General features: G+C 42.1%; 1 protein-coding gene across 1 annotated transcript in view; it reads right to left on the reverse strand.

Annotated features, from left to right (window-relative positions):
* Window positions 1-822: 822 nt before the first annotated feature.
* Window positions 823-19068, reverse strand: part of ndst1a (N-deacetylase/N-sulfotransferase (heparan glucosaminyl) 1a) — a 62469-nt gene continuing 44223 nt past the window's right edge. The window contains exons 4-15 of the mRNA XM_084041086.1: window positions 15678-15765; window positions 14480-14634; window positions 12078-12263; window positions 10847-10975; window positions 10496-10678; window positions 9317-9413; window positions 8962-9085; window positions 8457-8631; window positions 5342-5512; window positions 3737-3846; window positions 3010-3112; window positions 823-2888 (exon numbers count right to left, since the gene is read on the reverse strand). Of these exons, the coding sequence (XP_083897212.1) occupies window positions 2769-2888; window positions 3010-3112; window positions 3737-3846; window positions 5342-5512; window positions 8457-8631; window positions 8962-9085; window positions 9317-9413; window positions 10496-10678; window positions 10847-10975; window positions 12078-12263; window positions 14480-14634; window positions 15678-15765 (1641 nt within the window). The 3' untranslated portion in view covers window positions 823-2768. The remainder of the gene's footprint in view (window positions 2889-3009; window positions 3113-3736; window positions 3847-5341; window positions 5513-8456; window positions 8632-8961; window positions 9086-9316; window positions 9414-10495; window positions 10679-10846; window positions 10976-12077; window positions 12264-14479; window positions 14635-15677; window positions 15766-19068) is intronic.

A 19068-nucleotide genomic window follows, 5' to 3' on the forward strand; every position in this document is an offset into this window, starting at 1 on the left:
ACAGTCCGTGACTTAATGCAAATTCATCTATCTGTGAAGTGGAACAGTGAAGAGATTAGTTTAAATGTAAGGTTGAGGAAAAGCACATAGAACAAATATATCTGTTCAAGGAGATGTGAAAAATTATAAACTATAAATGATTCTTAAACAGAATCATCTTATACAGCTTAAGGAAGGTGTAAGATGTACAATGGCAATGATGACATAATGATAGATGATAGATTTTATGATACTATGTGATACTAATCCAAGACTAGATCAGTCTGGTATGTACTGTTAGGTCACCCCTGGCCTAAAAGGATGCATTAATGATGACTCATATCACATTTATTTATTACACTTCCTAGAACAGCAAATTCCCCTTTGTTCTGCAGGGCGTTCCCCAATGACAAAGATCCAACTAGAAAATTCTGAAAGCCATATGATTCTAGGACACAAATTTTCTTTTGTCCAAAGTTACCCGAAACACTAATAGACAGACACATTTTTTTACAAGGACTCTATTCGTGATCATATGTGTTAGAGAAGTTCCTTCGACATTCAGTAACCTGTACAACTGGCTTTATACTAAATCATAAGTGAAACCAAAACAAAAAAGTAACATTTTTATCTAACAGACAAATCCTCACTTAACATCCTTCATTTCAGTTTTCAGGCCTTTAGAAATGCAATTAGTCTTCATTCTGCATGAAACTGTCTTACAAGAGATCATCCTTACTTGGTGATCTTTTTGGTGAACGTGGGCCTCAATGAAAAATATGACTTCTGGGCAAACGGAGGAAGACAATGAGGTTAATGAGGCAAGAAAGTAAAATGGCTGACTACTGAAAAATACAGTGGTGTTTTATTTGCAAATTAAAAAGCACCGACAATATTAGTTACACTGTAAAAATTATTGACAACAATTACAAATCTTTATCATACAGTCCAGGAGATTAGTACCATTGTTGCTGTTATGCGTTATCACTTTAATTAATACTTTATATGAAGAGATTCGGTACCTATGTACAACAGTTGGCAGTGAGAGGATGTGAGAAGGAAACAATCTTGTCGACATAATGTACTGTACCTCCGTACAATGAAATGAAGTAAAAGAACAATACACGTCCACTCCCTTTAGTACAGTACTGACATTTCACACTGTGAGAAGGGACTAATGGAGAGTGTAAACCCACATTCAATAATTTAGGTTGATCAAGCGCTGCGTATTATGTACATTACAATGTCAGGAAATAAAAAGAGGACCAACATGTGCATCGTTATTACGTCAGAACATCGTACAAAACTATTGCAAAAAGAGCAGCTTCTGTAATCAATGCTTGACATCTAGTTGCAGTGGTAAGACCCGCCTGTACGGTCTACAAGTCATACTGTTGGTTCGCCTGGCATCAGTTATGTTTTTCTCCCAAGAGACAACTTAAAATCAACTGCTAAATGAAATGAAACACAGGACAAATTTACAAAATGTTTGACAACTGCCCACCCCTTGCTGAAAACTGGTACCAACCAGAATTATTTTTTCTTCTGTACATCCTGTTTGAAACTCTTGGACTGGAGTGTGTATTAAATGGATATTTAGCTAGCTTATGTTTACCTTCACAGACTGTAGTAAGATCCATTTGTATGACTGTGCTTTCCAAACGTGTACGATGAGAAATGATGGTCACTCTAGAGTACTTTAAATATTGTGCTTTCAACGTTCATCCTGCGGATCCTGCTGATTTAGCCATGAGAATGACTCTAGAGAAGGTTAAGACACTGACAAATTAACAAACCAGGCTATTGTACATCTGCGCCTGTGACACTTAAAAACTAAACTGAGCTGTAGTGTTTTGTGTTGTGGTACATTCTACAATAATGCAATGCATCACCAACAGCATCATAGAAAAGTTAAAACAAAAAAATCTGGGTAAAAAAAAAATCTATCTTAAAAAAACAAAAACAAAAGAAGAACCCTCAAAAGTCCACATGATAATATTATATTGAAGATTCTGTCCTGGCACTTGTAAATGCGATAACTATATTCTAGCAAGGCCTATCAGCTACAACATGTAGCCTCAGTCAGTGATGCCCGCTAATCCCACACAATTCCTTTTTGACACCACGGGCACCTGTTGCCCAGGTCGTCTTGTCCATCAAGTAGCTAGTAATCTACAGTAGCTCCATTCATTCTGCATTGCCTGCTTAACTGTGCTCCAAACATGGCAACTCGTACAGTACATTTTGTAGTTGGAAACACAATTGGTTGTGTGTTCAAGTGAGCTCGACCCCACTCACTGCAGACTGACAGTCTCAGCCTTCGTTCTTCTGATTTTAAGATGAAGATTTTAGTTCATGTGAAGGAGAGGTGTAAATGAGGAGAGTAGGAGATGTTATCACTGTGACAACATGGTACAATCCTGCACCAAAAGGCTTGCGTGTCTCTGGTTTGTACTGTATAAAGGTTTACAAAGAGAAGGGAGGGGAATGCGCTTAAATACTGTCTCCGGTTATCATCTATGCAGCATTCCTCCTCACCACCCACTCTTCCTTCATCCATCCATCTATTTCATGAAGATCACACTATGTTAAGGTTGGTCAACCTGTGTTCAAATCTCCACTTTGATCGATTCTCTTTAGATATTGATTCTCATCTAGAACCAGTGGGTCGAATATGTCCCACTTCATCTTCCAAGAGAGTTCCCATCATACTCTGTCACAAACCCCCAAACCCCCGATGGAGGGCAGGGGTTGAGCAGCGGTTCAGTCTGTGGACCACCATGGTGCTGCTACCTGGTATGAACCAGCTCCTCCCTGAGCCAGCTGGGTAGCGGCTGACCCATCCTGTACAGCAGCTTGGACAGCTCAATGTTGTGATCCCTGTAGTAATCCCTGAGGAACGCCTGGGACTGGTGGTGAAACAAAGAAAGGATATTGAACATTTACAAATACAACTGTCAGGATGAATTATATATGGTAGATAAAATACAGTACATCTACAAACGATACAGTATGTGAGAGACATCATACCTCAGCGTCCATGTCAGGGTACCTCCGTCCTTTACTCTTTCCCAAACACTTAGTCTTCCCTCCCTCTAGCAGTTGACACCAGAAGCCTTTCTTAGGGTCAAACCTGGAGATTTGGGGGGGTTAAGTATCAAATGTAAGCAATCAATGCAAATCATTTGTTTATATTGCAATGGAGGCAAGTCTCACCTTGATTCACCTGCTGCACAAATGAAACTCATTTTGTTAGTAATTGTGACAGGTATGATAATATCACACACCGTTTTGAGTGTTATCATCAACAAAAAAAATAATTGCCCTTTTTCTCCCCAATTTAGTCGGGATGCAAATTGATTCCTCCTCACACACATGTGTTGTCACTGCTGTCGTATCCACCTGCCAGTGAGGAGCTCCCACCGGGAGAACGTAGGTAGAGCCTTCTTCCTACTCCTCCTACCCAACACTGAAAGGCATCGCCCCAGCCCATAGGATTACGTGCAGTGACAAATATCATTCCCCGAACACGGGCCAATTGTGTTCGTATACACATTCGACAAAGCCGGATGCACCGCTGTGGAATCGAACCCACAACCTCCGCTGTGGTGGGCAGGCAGTTTTACCACTGCGACAGCCGAGCGCCTTTAAGTAATTTTAAGGTCATTGGAGGAGGCCTCTAATAATGCAAAACATGTGCCAATGCCTGCTCTGACACATTTGACTTTACAAAACAATCTGAAACATAGACACTCACGCTAAGATCTTGTGATAGTTGACTGCGTTGGCCAGGCCTAGAAACTTTTGGATTTTATCCATGACTGAGGCCGGCTCAGTCTTCAACATCTGGCCATCGAGTACCAGCAACTAGAAGAGACACAGGAGTATAAATCATTAGATATCCTTTATAGAACTTAACCAGTACAGAAAGGACAGAGACACACACACACACACACTAACTAACAAATATATACACACACACACACACACACACACACACACACACACACACACTCCTTTGACCCCAACGAACCAAAATCGCACCCTTTCTTTTCAATATATGAATTCCCTCAATACTAAACACACTGACATGAAAACACACACAATGGGGATCAACTTGATCCCATTGTTCCTCTTCACTGATACCGGTCACTTCCATGTGTCAGGCGCAAGCCGACACGCGTTGGTGTATTTAAATGTGTCAAGCCCATTGAATTACAGGCTTTTTACTTCTCAAAACTACACCGAGTGACTGGCCCTGGGTTTTTTATGCCCTTTTGAACGTTTCCTTTCTCCTCTCTTTAAATTTGGTTTGGAAACAACCTAATTTTGAGAATTTATGAAAACCTTTAATCATTATCACAGGTTTATCTGAGAGACGTCATAGCTCTGAACTCTGAGAGCATTCAGAGCTTAGTGTCCTGAGAGCGCATGTAGAGCTCTGTAAGCGTTCAGAACTTAGTGTTCTGAGAGCATTCAGAGCTCAGTGTTCAGAGAGCGTTCAGAGCTTAGTGTTCAGAGAGCGTTCAGAGCGCAGTGGGTCTAAGAGCATTATGAGTTCAGTACTCAGAATTTATTTTTAACACATTGTGTGCCAGAGGTTTATTAAAATAGGGTACATCTAGTGCCAGCATATCTTCCATCCACTTACGTTGATATGTTTCGTGCTGTAGAATCCCCGTCGAGGACGTGCATGTAAACAAAGCGTGCATGCGAGACGGCGGAGGGTCCCGACTAACGCCTGGAACAATATTTCTAACGTGATCCTCCATAGTCCATATTCACATGGCGGCCATTTTGGAATTTAACATTGCGTTGCTGTGGCAACTGGGGTGGCAGCTGGGGTGGCATTTCATTGACTTAATGGCAATATGGCCGCCGTGTGAATATGGTCTATTGCAGAGTGATCGCCGATCGAAAACGGCTCACTTCCACCACGTTAAAAAGAAATGGAGATATTAAGCTTTTAGTCAAGGAGTTAACATTGGAGCGGACAACCGGAAGCATTTTTGACATGGATCCACATCCGGCCTCTCCTTCTTAGAGACTCCTTGGATGATCCCAAAGTTTCGTTAGAGCGCCCCACGTGGGAAAAATATTTATTTTTAAAAATGGGCCAAAAACGGTCCGGACCGTTTATGGCACATAACACATAGCTTCTCAAAAACGGTCCGGACCGTTTATGGCACTCAATGTGTTAAGAGTCTGAATTTCTGAACACCACCGCCCTCAGTGAGCTCCAACGCCCTGGGAGTGAATTTACGAAAGGCACCCATGTCCTAGGCTAACAAACAAAGACAGTGAAAAAGCAAAAATCCCCTATATAGGTCCAACGGTTAACAGCCTACAAATACTACAGTACCTGGCTGGAGTGGTAGTGGTTGAGCCAGCGCTCCATATGGATGGCGTACCAACCCGGTACCAGGCAGCGGTTCTGGAGCACCCGCAGTTTGATGGGGGTGTTGTGGCCTGCTGTGATGACATTGTGGAAGGAGTATTTTAAGGCCACCGGGTCATCATGGGCTCTCTGGTGCTGTGGGACAGGAAGGACAGTGTTACAGTGGTGTGTGTCTGACACTGGATGCATCACTGGATTTAAACATTGCATAAAATGTATACAACATCAGGCGAACAGTCTAAATTCTGTTACAACATAATCATTTCTTCTCAAACGGTGCTGTATGCAACAGTGAAGAGCAGAGACTACTGTAAGGTCTGTGATAATTATTATGGATAATTATGGCTGTGCATGCTTGATGGCAGACAATGGTGTTTAGTGCTCTTTTATTATGTTTGAGTTGAGTATTCTTGACTAAACACAATTCTAAGCCAAAATTTGTAGTTTTATTTTTGAGAGCACTCACTTGATCTGAGCAAGGTAAATATAGCCTACTTCTCAGTTCTTGTATTGAAGCAGAAAATTTGACTCTTTTACTTGACTTTACATTTAGTGAAGTGTAGCACAATTTTCTGTTAGTAAGCAGTTAGACCATTTCAACCCTGAATTATGAATAACAGTGCAAAATACCAAAAACAATAATTGCATAAGAATTGTGTTCTCAAAGGATTATAATGTTCTTCTCTCACCCACTAACAATGTTTACTACATGCTTAACGGGTCAGCAGACCTTCTGGTAAGCACCCACTTTTTCACGTACTGTACTTTGTTGGTTTCCAAGACTCAAGAGGAGGGCCAAGCATTTTGGTGAACATAAGAGCTGATTTTCAATGATGGGACAATCTCTGGAAGAACCTCTTTCCCATCCTGCACTTTTATCAAATTGATTGACTGTGATACTCTGATGTCTCTGGACTGCAGAGACTCAGTATTTAAGTTCTTCAAGACCATCCATCATAAAGCAACGTTTTTCACAAAAGCAACTCTGATCAGGCTGCAGACAAGATGGCAGACCACCGCAGTTGACAGTAATTCACGCGACCTCAGCAGAAATTGAAATCACATGATGAAAAATACTTCCCTTTAAGCAAGAAAGAGGCCAGACAGTTGCTCAATATCGATTCATTTCATACTTTCTAAATGGTGTTGTCTTGCATCATAATAACCACCAACACGTTTGTATCCTCAACACTCCTTAACTAACAGCACCCACGAGTGGCTGGATGCCGTAACCAGCCACCGTATCTACTGTATAAGTTTAAACGTTGTTACAATGTTCTGAGCAAACAAACAAGACAGAAGGGCGGTTAGGGCACCCAACAGAGTTGTGGAGGTGCTGACCACGGTGCAGAAAACAAGACCAATGTTTCGGACAGGGTTTCAAAACCCTTAAGAAGACCTTAGTGGTCAAACGTTGGTTGTGAATAAATTCATACCGAATCGTGGCTAAGAGTTACAGTATGCAGCCTCTTTTCTTGATTCGGATGTTGTCGACACTACGTAGACTAATTTACTTCCATTGTCAAGTACTATGTGCGATTTCAAAGTATATTCCCACCCTCGTGGCATGCAACTTGGATGGCGCTCAGTCGACAGACTTTAGGCCTGCTTCTGTTGGCGTGCCTGCCTTGTTTTCAAGTGCTCGTGCATTAGTTGTCAAACTATTCTTTAGCTGAAGCAGCTGACCAGCCTCCAAGTCGCTCCATATTACAGAGCCGCCACCAGACAGTGTTTAAATAAGACTTCATCACGCAATATCTCAGCAGTCCAATCAGTAATTCCTACTGCGGTGGTATTCTTGAGCTCAATAAGATCCGAGATAAAGATCAATGATTGTGAGCCTTTAACTGATGTTCTGAGATACACAATAAGGCAGGATGAATTAATTAGAGAGGCGCTTTCATCCACAATAACCCTGGATAACCTTGGATCGAATAGATGTAATCCATGCCTCATTTCATTTCTGACTATTTCGTCTGCTAGTTTATGGCTCTGTGAGATGCAGTGTTTTCATATTTTCTTTCTCAGCAATTTCATGTGATGTTGTCATACGGACCAACTCTACATCTCTTAGTTTTTATGTTCTATGCTATGGCCTCCAAATACACTACATCTTTACGTTTTGTCATCAACTACAATAAATGGAAAGGTTTTTTTAATATATTCAAGAGTAAAAAAAGAAAATAATGACTTTTCCTTTTTGTGCTGATATCATTGCCATACCTAGCTAGCTAAAATAATGTGATTGTGATGAATTTGTGATGAATGTTGATGGTAATGAATGATCATGGTGACAGATTTGTAGTTAATTACGTTTGTCACGCGAATACACCCTTCTGAAAAACGTGAATCGTTACTCATTTGAATGGCCAGCACGAATATGGTTGTGGTTTTATTTTTTTTACAATTAACACATTCACTGCCAGAATTTTTTCAGATTTTTTGCAGTTTTATGCCAAGAGATTTTTCATTGAAAAAAAAAGTACTCAGGAGCCGAGATACAGAATTTTTAAGTTTTAAGTTAACAAGGAAGTGGATAGGAGTCTCTTCGAAAAATCATCATTCGAAAAATCATCTTTCGGTCAAAAAAAAAAACAAAACAAAAAAAAACGAGTTGCTTGCCTAAAACTCGATCTAGGCAAGCAAGTGATGGATTCTCAAAAACGAGTTAACTCGATCTAGGCAATCAATGTGTTAAGGCTGTTAGAGATGCTGTGTCTGATCCCGATTTTGGGAACGGCACCGGCGGTTGACCAAAATGTTCTAATCAATTTGGAAAACTTTGATTTGATTCAAGTTTCTATTTGAGAACATTGAACTTATAAGCAAATAAAGCGATAAACCAAAACATTTTGAGATAAAAAATAAATACAAACTGAACTTTATTTCATTTAACCCCATAAGCCCTATTCACACATTTCAAAACATCGCCGATCTACAAGCTCACAACGCAACGCATTGTGAGCAGCAAATTTAATTATTTTTGGGATTTATTTTATTTTGTCCCTTGAATGGCATTCCAAAATAAGGGACGCCAGCTTGAAAGTGATATGTGGGTCAGGCCCTATTTGAGACACACCTGGTACCAGGAATAGGCCCTGTCTGCTGGATTGATCAGGATGGTGACAATCTTGGCTTTGGGCAGAAGAGCTGCGGCCCGCTCTGCAGCGACCTCAGAGTCAAAGTAGTTGGCACTCTTCTCAAAGTAGTAGTCTGAACTGGTGTTGGAGGGCAGAGGGAAGTACTCCATATACCTGGTACAATTCAATACAAACACACAAAAGGTATTACAGGCTGATACACTTTGCTCTTAATGCATACGATCCTTTTTCACTACACACCCTGTGTTTACTCTGTCGGTGGCTTTTAATTATGTGCCATGGAGGGTGTGATTGTATTCAGATTTTCATTTCAGATCAAAACTACACAACGTGCTTCCATTAACCGCTACAACTTGAACCAGAGAGGACAGAACCAATTATATATACACACACACACACACACACACACACACACACACACACACACACACACACACACACACACACACACACACACACACACACACACACACAGTCACATACCAGTCAATCCCTCTGTGATAGTTGTGTCCATTGAAGAACTGGATCTCCTCAAAGGTCTCCTTGCTGGGGTAATTACTGGTCAGGTCAGGATGCATGCCCAGAAACAGGTAGAGGGCTGTTGTCCCTGGAAATTGAGACAGAGATGGACACATGTATCAACGAGTGGAGGAGGGTTCAGGTGGGAAAAATAGGTAAAGAGCAAGAGATATAATATGATATCTCTTTAAATAACAATATAACTTAGTTAGAAACCCCAAAGTAAAAGGAACATAAAACTGAAAAACTGCCTCAAAGAAGCATACTCCAAATTATTTTCAAGCCGTTGCCAGTAGGGGGTGCTGGTGCTCCGTCTCACCTGTCTTCTGAGGACCAATGACAAGCAGCTTGGGAAAGCGGTCGCATGTTTTCTCTTTGGACCAAATGTCCTTGTGCCTTTTGTCCTCACAGGGATCCTGTAGCCACAAAAAGGAGAGGAAAACAAAAACTAAATTTTCATTTTGAACTTGAACTTGAAGAAAATGTAAGAAATGAAATAAATGTAAACCATCAGTGGATTTCAAGAGAGGTAATTTACTCTTCTTTTACTCCCCCTTTTTTCACTCCCTATAGATCAGAATGTTTGTAAACTAACATGTATTTCCGGGAGGTTTTCACAATATAGAATAAAGTGTCCAGAACATTAGCCATGACTAGTTTGTCAACACAATAATATATATTTCTAATGGTCAATAAATATCCTAAGTGTCCTGTTCTTCCAGAAATAAGGTTAATGAGCTCTTACAATGCGACGCTGTCGGCGTTATCTACCCAGAAAATAAATGGTTGGTTCTGGTGATGTCATTGATTTGGTGTAAATAGTCACCATGCCAATCCCCCTAATGTAGTCGCTGTCACTGCTGACCCCTACTGGTTGGTCTTGGGGAGGGCATAGACAACCATGTGTCTCCTTTGATATTGTGAATGTGATGTCACCAGCTGCTTGTGTACAGTATGTATCAGCACAGCCAAAACAAAAGAATGAGCAATATTTGTTAAGGCTGAGGATAGGCTGCAGAGTTCGTCTGTTTGCTATTTTTCGGAGACAAACACTCAAATATTTATCTTCATCTCGTCAAAATAAACACACATAAAATGTCACATTATAATTTGGTTTGTTGTGGAAACCAAACTGAGACTTCACCATTTTAATTTAAAAGCATGCTATGTAAATATTGTTCAACAAGACTCTGTAAACATATAGTTAAGCCAGACCTGTATACATCCCAGTGGGGACATGTGTAGATAAATGATATTGAATGTACACATGTAATTAATGTATCAAGATGTTACACATACTGTACATCCCATAGCCTGGTGGGACCATGCACACATGCATGTTTCAACAATGGGGAGTCAGTGAGTAAAGTAAGTGACATGGACACGTATTGGCCAGACAAACTCACCCAGTGCAATATTGCACAAAATAAACACCTCCCAAAAAAAGAATTACCATAAAAAAAAAGCTGTGACATGATCATATTTCTCAGTGTCTCACCTGCCAGAGGGGGTCTCTCTCAGAGGGGAAGAGGCTGAAATACTTCTGGGCCAGCTGGATAGGCGGCAGGGTCTGCAACTTCAGGTTGGTCCACGTCTGGACAAACTTCACCAGACTCTTGAAGGTGTACAGGCCGAGGCGATCGTTCCCATAGTTGGACAGGTGGGTCATGAAGATGCTGATCTGAGGACGGGATGAAAAGGTGGAGCATGAAGTAGGGATGCGTTCAATAATCTACAAGCAATTACAATTACAATTCATTTTTGCCTATAATGACAATGAAAGTGGTTAAAATGAATGCAATGTGAACGAAGTAAGCATCCAGGCGTTGTTCGTGTTCGTTTAACGTACAGGATTGAGCAGCACTGTGAGGAACAGTTCTCCCCCATTGATGAGCTTGTCCAGTTCATTCGGACTGCCTGGGTAGTCTTTGTAGAAGATGGTGTGTGTGAAGAGACCGCACGTCTGCCTGGGCAGCACCTGAAATATGAACACAGAAATACAGATCAACAAAGTGACACACACACACACACACACACACACCTCTGCTGAATACAGAGCAGTCAATACCCAAGCCGATAGTCCCACACACATCGTTTGCTTTCAATAACGTTCATATTATGCTGCTCATCTAGCCAAGGCAAACCTCTTATCCACTCTGAGTCTATATGGAAATTCATGGAAATGCGTTTACAGTTTGGAGAGTCTGGGGAACTGAATATCAATCATGGGTAAGCAGTGGAGACTGTCCAAACTGTTGTCCTTGAGATAGAGGTTCTGAATGAAGAAATGCAACCACTACAAAGGACCTGGACTGAGGCGTCATTATTTCCTATCTGTACTGAAGGTCACGGTGAAAGCCTGCGGAAATATTTCAATATTTTCCATTCTTTTGTTTTCAAAGTGAGCTTTAGTTGACTTGTGAAATGCTTGATATGACCTCAAAAACAAAGCTTGATTAAGGCAAAATAAAAACAGTTTCAAATATTAAAATGTGAAACAACATTCCCAAGGTATCCTAAAGCTTTGTTTAGGTGTGTGTGTGTGCGCGCATTTTTTTTAGATTGCCCAAGCGCTGCCAAGCAAAACAAAAGCCAAAAATTTCACAATGTTGACATTTCAGTGATTGGCTTTGTACAAGCATTTGCTATCTTCTGGCCAACATTGTCAGTCATCACTGTGGTACTGAAGTCTCACAATTACATGTGACAGGGCTGTTTGATACCATGCGGTTCAGTAAACTACTATGGAGATGATGATAGCTTCCTTGAGGCCCCTGTTGCCACATCGATGTAAATAAAAACCAAAATGTGTCTCCAAAATGGGTGGGTCAAAGGTAGGATGGCAAGAAAATGATTGACATCAACGATGAGATCACAAAGATTGTGATTTGTCAGAAATGGACAGATAGAGAATAGATTATGGACGGCTGCAGGAGTTGGAGGGGAGAGTGAGCAAGAACTACGTAGCTGAAGAGAAGAACAAAACTATAAGCTGAAACAAAAAAGCACAGAGGAGGAAAATAGACCAGCCAGAGCAGTAAGACACATTGCAGCCGCACAATACGGGTGTGTGGCCTTACACTGATGCCGCTGTGGATGAAACCTCGTCGGAAGCGGGCAGGCTTCAGGTGGGGGTATTCCTCTGTGCTGGTCACTTTGATGCCCCACACCTTCTTCCAGGCGTCATACAGTTGCAGATGTACGGGGTACACCCCAGAATGATGGGGAGCCACTGCATAGCCCATGTTAGTCGGGATGCCATGCTCCTGGTGAAGAGAGAATGAGAAGTAATCAGGAGAACATCAACACATCTAAACTTGGATGGTAAAGACCAGAGGCAAAAAGCTCCAGCTCCTGTACAATTGTGTGTGTGTGTGTGTGTGTGTGTGTGTGTGTGTGTGTGTGTGTGTGTGTGTGTGTGTGTGTGTGTGTGTGTGTGTGTGTGTGTGTGTGTGTGTTATTTTCTTGTTATCCTAGATAAATTGTAGCATAATATCCTTGCTCTCCAATTCCATTTTATCTGTTGTTTGACTTAATGTTGAAGGACCATAACGGTATAAACATGTTATCGTCTACTCACAGCTTCGTCAATATGTTGTGCGTTAAATTTCAGAGGTCACGGTTATTGTACGTTTGTTTACATTTTGTACAAAACGACTTTATTTTAAAAACTGACAACTGAACCAACAAAACGGTGTGATTAATAAGTCATGGAGAATTGCATTTCATTCGCAAATCAAGCTCTTCTCCAGGGACCATTTGTGGCAACAATAATGCAACTACTGTAGTGTATAGCATTACCTAAACTATAAATGGTGCATTTATGTAGCGCCTTTCATCAAAGCGCTTTACAAAGCACATTATATTCACCCTTCACATACAGCAGTGTTTTTCAACGCTTTTCTTTTCAAGGTCCATTATTTATTCTGCATTTGAGTCACAGATTCATAACCATTTGATGAAATTTAGACTCTCGGACCCAATAATATAAGTAGGTCGGGAGGTGGCTTATTGTCGGTATCAGCCGAGTAACACGCAGGAGTCTGTCCCTGTTACAATGCGCTAGACCCCTGGGAGATGCATTGCTGAGGTGGAGCGCCACACCTATCCTCAGCTCCCAGTACTTACCGCACGACTTGCCGCACCCAAGCCGTGCTACTCATGCGCTGAGTTGGCGGTGCCCGGGATTCGAACCCATGACCTTTTGGTCTGAAGGCGAGAGCTCTACCGACTGAGCTACCCGGACACAAAACTTTTAATATTTTGTTTGTTCGTTGGATTTTGTCCACAATTCCATGCTGTATTGATGTGGTACCATAGGAGAGATATCAGGCAAACTTTGATCAAAATAACAATTCTTTAATTATGTAATGCAGATGTTTAACAATAATTTTAACGCCAGATTGGTTTCATTTTACACTCTCAAGAGTTAAAGATATATAAGGGTCCATTTGGTTATCAACTCTCCATCATTTATCTGGGGACCACCTGGAACCTCCTCAAGGACCACTGGTGGTCCCCGGACCACTGGTTGAGAATCACTGACATACAGTGACAAACCATCGACAGAGGAAACCACGCAAGGCACCAACCTGCTCATCGGGAGCAATTAGCTGTTCTTCAGTCACTGTCTTGCTCAAGGACACTAATTGTCACAAAGCCAGCAGGGGCTAGGGATCAAACCGGAAACATTTCAATTCCAATACGGCCACTCTGCCTCCTGAGACAGTGCCACCCTATTAACACATCGGGTGCCAGCATTTTTTCATAACAACTTACCGTGGGTGCCAGCATTCTCCCCATTGACTGCGCTTTGCTGTTTAAAGTGTCCGCGTGCGTTACAAGCAAATCCACGCAAAAAAAAGCATCGATTCATGTTCTGCCATGAGCCTGGCTACAGGCTGGAACCATAACATTCCCCTCGCAGGTTACAACGGGGGGGGGGGATCGCGCATCGCGCATGACCGTTTTTCCCCACAGGAAACAGATTCGGAGATATAGGCGTTTCAAAGTAGGAAATAGACAGGAAGCGGATGGGGGAAAAAAAAATGTTTCCGGTGAGCGATCTGGCACTTCCTTCGCAGGATTACAATGGGTGCTCCCAGAGCTGCTCTAGCCCCGCCCGCGCGGAGAAAAACAAAAAAAAACAAAAAGACTGAAATCACGGTTCAGACCGTGTTCGGCACCGAAGCTTCGGAACCGCCACTATGTAAACACACGGTTCAGACCGTGTTTGGCACACGATGTGTTAGTACCCATCTCAAGCAAGGTCCCAGCAAGTTGATTGTATTGGTTGTGAAATTGTTTTGTACTGAAATGAATGGGAAACGCTGTCTTTCTCAAAGAACATCTTTGGAAAATGGTCAACAAGCATACGGTGATTGGCGAGTCATGGTCAATGAGCTGCATGCTAAATGCCTAAACTGGGAATTGATTACACTGCCTTTAGACACAGGATGAGTGCTTGATTCCTGCGACTCACCATGGCAAATCTTTTGTTGAGCAGCATCTGCTCAGCCAGCACAGACTGGTTGTGGAAGAGGTGCGGCTGCATGTGGCTCCACATGTGTGGGAACCACCAGAACTCCTTGACGTAGGACAGCAGCAAGTCATCTCCCAGGTCCTCCTCATCCGAACCTTCAGGAACACAGACAAACGATATTCCAAGATTTGCAACAAAAAAAAAGTTTATTCAAAAAAATAGCAGATCTACAAGCTCGTAGCGCGGCACTCGGTGCCGCGCTATGAGCTTGTATATCTGCTATTTTTGAATAGCCCAAAGTATAAAATATAGCTAAAAATCTAAAATGACACAGTTTTGAGTTCCCGGATTGAATGGGTAAATAATGTTTAAGGTGTTTTATGCATTTAAGCCGCTGTAAAGCGGTGGGACTACTACTGCTACGAATTTACCAACTTGAGTTTGTCTTGTCTGACCACCACTGTGTTTATACTGTATGACCTATTGCAGTACTTCAGGGGTCAGGGGTTCCACAGCCAGGGTAATCTAATGTAATCTGTCATTACAATACAGAAAATATGACTAACAATACGTTTCAATATCACAACTATGAAGTCTATTTCTCATGTACAGTTATATTACATTATTTTTCAAGTCAATTTGAGGGTTCATGTGAAGATTTTAAAAGGCCAATTTGACTTTCATTATAAAAAGTTTTTATTTCTATATTTCAAAAAGTATGAGAAAATATGGCTTTTTAAAAAATGTTTATATGGAGGTACTTCAGTGGCCTACTGGGAGCGTGCGCACAAAGTTTACGACGATGTCCAGTGGTTTGGTTTGTGAGATTAGCTCCAGACCCCACACACACACACACACACACACACACACACACACTGTACGAGCCATGCCATAAAAAGGGTAAAGGTAATGCAAGGTCAATGAAAAAAGTTAAGTTAAGCAGGTAAAGGAAACGGGCAAAGTGAAGGTAGAAACGAATAAAGAGAAGTAAATGAAGCACGGGATCGGATTCAGACAGAAGAACAACGAGATATGAGATAGAAGGGTGATGGATAAAGAAAGACAAAAAAAGAGCATGTGAAAACTTGTTCTTCAACTACAGTTGTACGGGTGTTATCACATTCAGTTTGGTGCCATGTTTTTTATCAGTGCTGAGGCTGAATAAACAGGGGGCTCTCAAAAGGCCACAGGATTTTACCGGCATGGAAGAATTTCCCAGAGAAGCCCAGGTTGAACGTGAAGTTGGGTACATGAGTACGAAGCTCCTTCTGTGTCTCAAGTAGAGCCTGAGCCGGAAAACACAGTAAACAAAACACAGTAAACAAGTGAGGCAACACACACATATACAGTATACAGTAAACGGCCATGCAGACTTATGCAAGATGTAATTTAGATAGCATGTTATTTAGACTGATGCTAGGTTCATTGTGTACCTGGTATCCTTTAGTGTATAGATGATTATTTTTGATAGTATTGTTTTTAGACTGATGCTAGGTTCTTGGTTTACCTGTGATCCTAATTTACTGACGCACTACACTGTCTCTCTGCTTTTGGTGCATGTGTTTACCTTTTTGTAAGTCGCTCTGGATAAGAGCGTCCGCTAAATGCCTAAATTGTAAACGGGCACGTTAATGAGCATGCACACCCTCCCACAGGCACGTTTACACTTCCAGGCATGTGTGTGGATGTGGATGTGCATGCAATCTACAAATCTTTATTGTGGAAGATTCTTTTGGAACACAGCAACAACATTGACCCCGAAGTTGCTTCAGGCTATCCTCCATTGTTTTTGATTCTTTGCTCTCCTCTGATTTTGGGTGTTTGTTTCATTTGACTGGATGATAACACACACACACACACACACACACACACACACACACACACACACACACACACACACACACACACACACACACACACACACACACACACACACACACACACACACACACACACACACACACACACACACACACACACACACACACCCACCCACCCTCTCTCAGGCTGCGATTCATTCTTCCTAGCAGTTGTGCTGCCTTGCCAGTGAGAAAGCCTTGATGCCTCTTCCCCAAGTTTTCCTCTACCCCCTGCCTGCATGTGGGGGGGGGGGGGGTCTGTTCCACTCAAGAAGGGGACGCAAGAAGGAGTTCTCTTTCTTTGTATGTCTCTAGAGGCACATTGAAATATTCATGGCCACTGAGCTTCTGTGACAGTATGAGCACTGGAGTCTGTCTGCTTTGAGGCATCCTGGGACGGAACCATTCAGGAGGAAAGAGGCTGGTTTTAACTAGCAGAGGGACGGCACATGGGTGTTTGGGGGGACAACAACCAATATTTCTGGTCTCTTTATTTCTGCTTAGGGACGCCCTCGGCTGGCTTGTTCAAATCCCACATGAACTGCTTTCTGTACGCTACCTACACCGTGTTCCACTGCGTCTCAGTGAAAAGGAAGAGGACCGTCGGCCGTCTTTTTACGACATGGCCATAAGTCAAGATATCTAGAGCAGAGGTCTTCAACAGGGGGTCTGGGGACCTTTAGGGGGTCCTCAGAGTTACTACAGGGGGTCCACCAAATCTTTGTGTGATTTTTACATTAACCGCTTCAACCAAGCATCCCTATTCTGAGGAGAACTTTAGCCAAAAATAGCAGATCTACAAGCGCACAACGCCTAGCAGTGCGCTTGTAGATCTGCTATTTTTGCCAACGAGGTTTGGTGTAAGGGGGAAAAAGAGCAGACCAAGTACAGAGTGAAAGGGCAAGTTTAACCTACTTAGTATTGACGGTTTAAGTGGTCAAATGTCTGAAAATCCACATTAACATGAATCCAACGCACACTGATGACAGTGCTGTCAAACAAGTCTATGAAGCTGCCTATGAAATCTATGGGAAAAAAAATATTTTATACAATACATAATGGGGGTCCCTGCTTTATCTCTCTCTCACAGGGTTCCTTGGCCTGAAAAACGTTGAAGACCCCTGATCTAGAGCAGTGATTCTCAGCCTTTTCTCAAACATTTTAGCTGGGGACGCCTGGGACCTCTGGGGGTCCCCTTACCATATGTTAAGAACCAGTGGTCTAGCTCAGGGATTGTCTGTATGCAAAATCCAACTTTCATGCTCTTCATGAAAGTTGGATCGTAGTTCTAATGGTTATCTATACTTGTTTTAGCAAATCTCTTATGTTACACCAACATTGATCTTGTGAAGCATTTTTGTTGTTATTGGTAAAGATCACCATTTTCATTTGGCTAAATGATAGACCATCACCATACTATGTATGAACATAAGTAGTCAGCCTGTGTTGTGCAGCATCAAATAAATAATTTCACTTTCACTCAAACACATACAAATATGCAAGCCTATGAGCTAGGGCTAAGTACTGAGAACCGGAGGCAATTTGGTACGGGTTCCTGAATGGTCAGAACTGAAATACCAATAAGCTCCTGGACAAATGGTGCTGCTAGGGGTATTTGACAGTCAATTCATCCTAACAAAATGTTTAAAAAAAAAGAAAGGAAAAAAAGAGGGTTTTGCTGGGGTGGGCCACTCTGGTATACTAACTGCTGTCTAGGTATATATAAGACCCATTTTATCAAGTTTCTATTTCTATTTTCTGTCCAAGAAAACAACAGCCTCCACAATCGATTAACTAGTGACAGCCTCCTCTTGCTCTGTCCCTCCGGTCCCTGTTCGTTCACAGTACACACACAGTAGCCAACAACACATTACATTAGAAGACATGGACGCAAATTGTGTTTTTAAACAATTCTCCTTTTCTGCTTATTGTGTAATTATTCTCAGACTTGGTAGCTATTGCTACAAGATAAATTGATCATCCCTTAGGCGGAGGGACAATCACATTGTAACTGGCTAGTACAACTGCTGGCTTGTACGGTATGTGTAAATGTACCAAGCAATCAGCCCACCCAAACCAAATCAGAATCGGCCAGTTTTCAGCTGCTCGGCCGTGATCCTGACCAGCTGGTCGGTCTCACAAATCCAATTCTGTGGCGGTCATATCTACATGCACGCGCAGCGGAGTGGTTCAATCGCGCAAACAGCAACAGCATTATGTCGGTTGTCGGTTTCTACGTTTTTCAGCATGAGCAGAAAAGTTGAATTTAACAGTTGAATTGCCTGGCAACCACCGTTAGAACAAGGGAGAGGGAATTTAATTACCTCACGTGTGTGTTCATTACAGTTCAATAGGCTCTATGCATACCAGCCATAGTATCACTTCCTTCACAGGTGTTACCAATGATGCTAATGAAGGCTCTGTTCCATTTAGAGTAGCACAGTGGTTCTCAAAGACTTTTTAACTTTGAGAGTGTACAAATGAGAGTGTACAAATGGGAGTGTACAAATGAGAGTGTACAAATGGAACCAAATGGACCCTTACGGGTCCATTTGGTTCCATTTGTATACTCTCAGAGTTACACACCCGTAAGAGGCCATTTGGAACCCCCTCAACGGTCCCTGATACCCAATTTTAGACCCACTGGTGTTGCAGAGTGTTTCCAGTGAGCCAACATGCACAACATCAGCACCCGTTTGACCAGAATGGAACAGAGCCTTCATTGGTATC

The sequence above is a fragment of the Gymnoscopelus microlampas genome, assembly GCF_963454915.1.
Source record: "Gymnoscopelus microlampas genome assembly, chromosome: 18".
Classification (NCBI taxonomy): Eukaryota; Metazoa; Chordata; class Actinopteri; order Myctophiformes; family Myctophidae; genus Gymnoscopelus; species Gymnoscopelus microlampas.